This window comes from Coregonus clupeaformis, chromosome 15 (assembly GCF_020615455.1).
Source record: "Coregonus clupeaformis isolate EN_2021a chromosome 15, ASM2061545v1, whole genome shotgun sequence".
Taxonomy (NCBI): domain Eukaryota; kingdom Metazoa; phylum Chordata; class Actinopteri; order Salmoniformes; family Salmonidae; genus Coregonus; species Coregonus clupeaformis.
Genome location: NC_059206.1, coordinates 4,759,686 through 4,767,190, shown reverse-complemented (window position 1 = coordinate 4,767,190; position 7,505 = coordinate 4,759,686). Strand labels below are relative to the sequence as shown.

The following is a 7,505-nucleotide window of genomic DNA, read 5'->3' as shown; positions in this document are numbered from 1 at the left end:
CACAGAAGCAATCAATCAATCAGATTCCAAACTCTCCACCATGGCCAAGACCAAAGAGCTCTCCAAGGATGTCAGGGACAAGATTGTAGACCTACACAATGCTGGAATGGGCTACAAGACCATCGCCAAGCAGCTTGGTGAGAAGGTGACAACAGTTGGTGCGATTATTTGCAAATGGAAGAAACACAAAATAACTGTCAATCTCCCTCGGCCTGGGGCTTCATGCAAGATCTCACCTCGTGGAGTTGCAATGATCATGAGAACGGTGAGGAATCAGCCCAGAACTACACGGGAGGATCTTGACAATGATCTCAAGGCAGCTGGGACCATAGTCACCAAGATAACAATTGGTAACACACTACGCCGTGAAGGACTGAAATCCTGCAGCGCCCGCAAGGTCCCCCTGCTCAAGAAAGCACATATACAGGCCCGTCTGAAGTTTGCCAATGAACATCTGAATGATTCAGAGGAGAACTGGGTGAAAGTGTTGTGATCAGATGAGACCAAAATCTAGCTCTTTGTCATCAACTCAACTCGCCGTGTTTGGAGGAGGAGGAATGCTGCCTATGACCCCAAGAACACCATCCCCACCGTCAAACATGGAGGTGGAAACATTATGCTTTGGGGGTGTTTTTCTGCTAAGGTGACAGGACAACTTCACGGCATCAAAGGGACGATGGACGGGGCCATGTACCGTCAAATCTTGGGTGAGAACCTCCTTCCCTCAGCCAGGGCATTGAAAATGGGTTGTGGATGGGTATTCCAGCATGACAATGACCCAAAACACACGGCCAAGGCAACAAAGGAGTGGCTCAAGAAGAAGCACATTAAGGTCCTGGAGTGGCTTAGCCAGTCTCCAGACCTTAATCCCATAGAAAATATGTGGAGGGAGCTGAAGGTTCGAGTTGACAAACGTCAGGCTCGAAACCTTAGAAGATCTGCAAAGAGGAGTGGGACAAAATCCCTCCTGAGATGTGTGCAAACCTGGTTGCCAACTACAAGAAATGTCTGACCTCTGTGTTTGCCAACAAGGGTTTTGCCACCAAGTACTAAGCCATGTTTTGCAGAGGGGTCAAATACTTATTTCCCTCATTAAAATGCAAATCAATTCATAACATTTTTGACATACGTTTTTCTGGATTTTTTTTTGTTATTCTGTCTCTCACTGTTCAAATAAACCTACCATTAAAATTATAGACTGATCATGTCTTTGTCAGTGGGCAAACGTACAAAATCAGCAGGGGATCAAATACTTTTTTCCCTCACTGTAAGGGGGAAGAGAAGGGAATAAGGTGTTGGTATCTGAGGGTGTAGAGGAGCTTTCACCTCACACTCACAGACACACACTAAAATGGGAGAGGTTTCTCCATATCCTCTCCTTACATGAAGTCTCTTAAAACGTATTTCTCCTCTCTCCTCCCATTGGTTAGGAGTTTCTCCCCTGCCAACACCAGTTCTGGGTGGAGAGAATCCCATGTAATCCCAATCATAAAACCCCCCCATAATATCCCAGTGTAGCAGAGCAGTGCAGAGTCACTAAACCATGGCAGTCTTTTCCTCCCTACTAGCCTACTGTATGTGCTCTGGTCCAGCCCTAGTCAGTCTCTCTTCCCATGTTAGTTAGGTCCAGCTGATTGTGTCCGTCCATCTATCCTTCCCGTCCGTCCGCCCGTCCGTCCGTCGTAAAGTGGAGTTAGTGTCTGTAGCACAGTGGAGATCCCTCGGCGGGCCCTGGTCCCGGGTTTCGGCACCACTAGGTCTTCTCCTCGCGCTCTGTCCGTCTCCGGGTGATGTTTCGAGGCTTGATCTTTAGCGAGAGCTCCCACAGCGCCTCCTCGGCCAGGTGGTCGCTGAAGTCGTTGAAGAAGCACACAATGTCGTCGTTGCGCTTCAGCTCATAATGCCTTTGGAGAGTCGGAAAGACAGACAGAACGAGTTGCCGATGGATAAGCGATACAAATATGAATGCTGGAAATGGTGCACCTTCTGTTGTATGGGGGTTAATTTGAAGGTTTTCATATAAGATTTGGTTCACTGCTTACCTCACATGGGATGATTATTGTAGTCTTATTGAATGACATGAAATAGACCAAGGATGGGCAACTGATGGGGGTGGGAGCCACAAAAAAATTGGAACTCATGAGGAGCCGCAGTGGCTCCGCAGACCTACAAAAGGGGGGCCCGCCGCCAGTTGCCCATCCCTGAAATAGACCATATTCATACCATGCTCGCTATCTGTTTAGAGGTTTGTGGATGCTTTTCTCCTGGGATGACCTTTCTACTCACACTTGCTGGAAGCGCCTCATGCTGTCCAGGATGTTGAACTGCTGCCAGCGCTTAGAGAAGTTGACCTTCCCATCGATGAGATCAGGGTTCCCCAGGTGGACGAAGGTCAGGTCCTGCAGGATCAGACCGCTGGGAGAAGAGAGGAGGAAGAGGAGAGAAACAGAGAGATAAAGGACAGTCCTATGACGAGTACACAAAAACACACCATTTCATTGAACATTACCCGGCTCAGTTGCACATGTATGTACACAGACTTACAGGTATGGGATGCATGGAGGCTCCACGTCGGCCAGAGCCGCCCGGTACGCTCGGAAAGACGACGAGCTGTCAATCAAAGTGCAGTATTCCTCCAATCCCTGGGAGAGACCAACAGTGTGTGTTACAATGTGTTCTACCCACAGCACACCCCGATACCCGAGTATATTAAAGAGACACCATAGAAATACAATTCAAACACTTGAGTATGGATATCTAGTATAGCTATATCACATAGAGTGGGGGGAAAAATTATTTAGTCAGCCACCAATTGTGCAAGTTCTCCCACTTAAAAAGATGAGAGAGGCCTGTAATTTTCATCATAGGTACACGTCAACTATGACAGACAAATTGAGATTTTTTTTCTCCAGAAAATCACATTGTAGGATTTTTAATGAATTTATTTGCAAATTATGTATGTATTTGGTCACCTACAAACAAGCAAGATTTCTGGCTATCACAGACCTGTAACTTCTTCTTTAAGAGGCTCATCTGTCCTCCACTCGTTACCTGTATTAATGGCACCTGTTTGAACTTGTTATCAGTATAAAAGACACCTGTCCACAACCTCAAACAGTCACACTCCAAACTCCACTATGGCCAAGACCAAAGAGCTGTCAAAGGACACCAGAAACAAAATTGTAGACCTGCACCAGGCTGGGAAGACTGAATCTGCAATAGGTAAGCAGCTTGGTTTGAAGAAATCAACTGTGGGAGCAATTATTAGGAAATGGAAGACATACAAGACCACTGATAATCTCCCTCGATCTGGGGCTCCACGCAAGATCTCACCCCGTGGGGTCAAAATGATCACAAGAACGGTGAGCAAAAATCCCAGAACCACACGGGGGGGACCTAGTGAATGACCTGCAGAGAGTTGGGACCAAAGTAACAAAGCCTACCATCAGTAACACACTACGCCGCCAGGGACTCAAATCCTGCAGTGCCAGACGTGTCCCCCTGCTTAAGCCAGTACATGTCCAGGCCCGTCTGAAGTTTGCTAGAGTGCATTTGGATGATCCAGAAGAGGATTGGGAGAATGTCATATGGTCAGATGAAACCAAAATATAACTTTTTGGTAAAAACTCAACTCGTCGTGTTTGGAGGACAAAGAATGCTGAGTTGCATCCAAAGAACACCATACCTATTGTGAAGCATGGGGGTGGAAACATCATGTTTTGGGGCTGTTTTTCTGCAAAGGGACCAGGACGACTGATCCGTGTAAAGGAAAGAATGAATGGGGCCATGTATCGTGAGATTTTGAGTGAAAACCTCCTTCCATCAGCAAGGGCATTGAAGATGAAACGTGGCTGGGTCTTTCAGCATGACAATGATCCCAAACACACCGCCCAGGCAATGAAGGAGTGGCTTCGTAAGAAGCATTTCAAGGTCCTGGAGTGGCCTAGCCAGTCTCCAGATCTCAACCCCATAGAAAATCTTTGGAGGGAGTTGAAAGTCCGTGTTGCCCAGCGACAGCCCCAAAACATCACTGCTCTAGAGGAGATCTGCATGGAGGAATGGGCCAAAATACCAGCAACAGTGTGTGAAAACCTTGTGAAGACTTACAGAAAACGTTTGACCCGTGTCATTGCCAACAAAGGGTATTTAACAAAGTATTGAGAAACTTTAGTTATTGACCAAATACTTATTTTCCACCATAATTTGCAAATAAATTCATAAAAAATCCTACAATGTGATTTTCTGGAGAAAAAAAATCTCATTTTGTCTGTCATAGTTGACGTGTACCTATGATGAAAATTACAGGCCTCTCTCATCTTTTTAAGTGGGAGAACTTGCACAATTGGTGGCTGACTAAATACTTTTTTCCCCCACTGTATCTCTATGTCAGACTTAATCCACTACTGTTTGACTCACCTCTGAGGTCTGTTTCTGCCACTCCAGTCTGCGGATGGGGGCCGAGTCCAGGGCAGACAGTATTGCCAAGTACGAGTTGAAATTGTTCAACTTTCTTAAGTGCTACATAAAAAGAGGAGAAATAGGATAAGAACAGTTGTCCAGAGAGTTAGTCATTAACTAGATATAGTAAGTTATATTTAGTTAACAGGAAATTATATTTAGTTAAGAGGAAGAGCTGTGATTGTATGAACGTTGAGGTCGGTCACCTTCATGATCTTAATGAACTTGAGGAGCAGCTTCTCTCGGTCCTGGCCTTTCTCCTGCTGAATGATTAGAGAGCGCACCCTAGAGGACAAACACAAACAGTGTTGTGTGAGAGAGAAAGCGAGACTGTGTGTGTGTGTTTTTGTTTTGGCCATTGTGAGGTGTTGACCGGTCATTGCAAAGCTAGGTGACTTGGGAGTGATTAGGTCCATCTGGTGGGAGGTATGTCATGCATAGACAGGCTGTAAGCATAGGCTCAGGTCCAGCTCTCACCAGTAGCTCATGTTGTTAAAGTGCTCTGTGAACTGAGTCAGATTGGGACTCTTCTCCTCGTTCTGTTCCTTGGCCCAAAGCAACACCTCAGGAATCTAAGCAGAGACAGAGAGGGATATATAGAGTTAGGACAGTCACTAACCCTAACACCTCAGGAATCTAAGGAGAGAAAGAGGGAGATATATAGGATTAGATCACTGGAGCAGAATGTCAATTTCTCTGCAGTGAATTGGAAGCAAAACAAGGATAGTAAAGGGCTCTCTGGTACCTCGATTTTGTAGAAAAGTTCTGCATCCAGAAGCGTGAGCTGATCGGCGATTTCATGGCTGCGGAAGTCATGCAGCGTTCCGGGCCTGTGGTCACACACACAAAAAAGCTTAATGACAGAAAGCAAACATCGATTGTACAAGCAAACGCAAGAAGAGGTTGTCATAGCCCCTTCCATTCTCTCCTGACCCCTGACCCTTAACCCCTGGTTGACCCCTACCTTGCGGACACGCCCCGGGCAGCCAGCGGCTTGAGGGAGTTGGTGCAGCGCAGCAGCTTCTTCTGCTCCACCTTCAAAACAATAACAACAATTCATTTACAGACATAACATTCAAAATGCCTCCTAATCACAAGCTACTGCAGAATGAGACCCTGTCCTGAATATTCTAACTGACAATACCAATAGATTTGATCTATACACCATAGCACTTTTATTAAGTGTAACACAGTGTGAAGATGTTAAAGGGGGATAGGTGTTGAGGTGAAGGTGTTGAGGTAGGTGAAGGTGTTGAGGTAGGTGAAGGTGTTGAGGGAGGTGAAGCTGTTGAGGGAGGTGAAGCTGTTGAGGGAGGTGAAGCTGTTGAGGGAGGTGAAGGTGTTGAGGGAGGTGAAGGTGTTGAGGGAGGTGAAGGTGTTGAGGGAGGTGAAGATGGTGGTGTTGGTGGACAGACCTTGTCCAGGATGTTCTTGCGGAGCACGCGGGCCAGGCTCAGCTCGCCGTTACACACCAGCCTGAACACCAGGTCCATCAGCTGCTTCAGGATGTCCTCTGTTAACTCCACCAGACTGATGGAGAGGCGGGAGAGGAGAACAGTAAAGGAAGGAGAAGTTAATTCACTTAACACTGAAAGGTAAGTTACCATTGAGGGTTGTCTGCTTCAAACACACTCTTTGGAAGTCATTTCTGATATGTTGGATCCCCAGGGCTATCTACTGCCTAGAAAGATTGTGGAAGACCCTTGGGTCCCATCTCCAGAGAGAGTGGAGCTTTAACAGTAAAAAGCCACCTCTGTGGCTCTACGGAGAGTCTGAGTTAGGTACTGTATAGAATATGTCCATCCATTCTCACCACAGTTCGTCCACCACTCTAACGAGCACAAAGAAGGTGTTCTTGCTGACCCGCTTCTTAAACGTGTCTGGACTGTGACAGAACCTGGTGTATGTGGTCCGTGGTCAAGGAGAATACTGAAATGACCTGCACTCTCAAGTATTAGATCCCATATTCACAAAATAATGAATATTTTTTCTAATCTCACAGCAGTAACTTTAGGTGTCAACATGGTTGGGACAATCACGTTTACCTACACACCTTTTCTGTATTTATCTCATCACCACAAGCCATATCCATTCAGTTGTTAGTATTCCAACACACAGTATCTAGCTGGTGTTGAGACACTCGAGGCAACCAAAAAAGGATATCTGTAGTGCAGCTTCTTAATTAGGTCCTCTGGGCTGATGAAGGTCCTGTATGTGGTCAGGAAGACCTCACAGTACAACACCAGATCTGTAGGGGAGCAGAGGAGAAGTCCACCCCTTTAAGTCCGCCCATTTAAGTCCACCCCTTTAAGTCCACCACAAATCATCTGAGGTTGACAACTAACGATGGATCCTCTCAACTTTAGAGAGCATGGATGACATGAATAGGATGGAACACGTCTGGTAACCTCTGATATACAGAGAAATAAGCTGGAAAAACAAGAATGTTCTATCTATGTCAAGATATACTGCAGCTATTCTACAACTGTTCACATGTCACTGTAGACCAATTTAACAAGACAAAAATTGTGATCAGATCCCTCTGGTTTGAACTAGATCTATGACACACACACACACACACACACACACTGTGCCACTGACCCAGAACCACAGTAACACACATTCTAATAGGGGCTGCTGTCGAACGGTGATAAATGCTACCTACCTTTGCGGTCTGTCTCTGTGGCGTGGACTAACAGAATATCCCCTGATCCAGCACGCACATCAGGACCATCGTCATTCTGAGAGAGAGGGGGAGAATGAGAGAGATGGAGAAAAAGAGAGCAGAGAGAAAGAGAGAGAGAGAGAGACAGGAGGGAGGCAAGGCAGATCGATAGAGAGGGGTGAGGCAGATAGAGAAAGGAAAAGGGAGAGAGAGAGGGGGGCGAGGAAGATAGAGGGATAGGGGGGGGGCGAGGCAGACAGATAGAGAGACAGAGAGAGAGAGAGAGAGAGAGGGTTAGGGAGAGAATTTATGAGGATTAAGGCAGGAATGCAGTCTAGCCCAAAATGCAGCTCTCTCCTCTCTGTCCATGCTCTCCCTCCCC

The 7,505-nt window shown here is 46.4% G+C and overlaps 1 protein-coding gene across 1 annotated transcript in view; it reads right to left on the bottom strand.

Moving 5' to 3' along the window:
• Positions 1-1,204: 1,204 nt before the first annotated feature.
• rapgef1b (Rap guanine nucleotide exchange factor (GEF) 1b) overlaps positions 1,205-7,505 on the bottom strand; it is a 77,593-nt gene continuing 71,292 nt past the window's right edge. Inside the window, exons 17-28 of the mRNA XM_041897644.2 lie at positions 7,124-7,199; positions 6,622-6,706; positions 6,272-6,364; positions 5,874-5,988; positions 5,423-5,493; positions 5,204-5,288; positions 4,936-5,030; positions 4,665-4,743; positions 4,417-4,518; positions 2,545-2,642; positions 2,287-2,415; positions 1,205-1,904 (exon numbers count right to left, since the gene is read on the bottom strand). Of these exons, the coding sequence (XP_041753578.2) occupies positions 1,754-1,904; positions 2,287-2,415; positions 2,545-2,642; positions 4,417-4,518; positions 4,665-4,743; positions 4,936-5,030; positions 5,204-5,288; positions 5,423-5,493; positions 5,874-5,988; positions 6,272-6,364; positions 6,622-6,706; positions 7,124-7,199 (1,179 nt within the window). The 3' untranslated portion in view covers positions 1,205-1,753. The remainder of the gene's footprint in view (positions 1,905-2,286; positions 2,416-2,544; positions 2,643-4,416; positions 4,519-4,664; positions 4,744-4,935; positions 5,031-5,203; positions 5,289-5,422; positions 5,494-5,873; positions 5,989-6,271; positions 6,365-6,621; positions 6,707-7,123; positions 7,200-7,505) is intronic.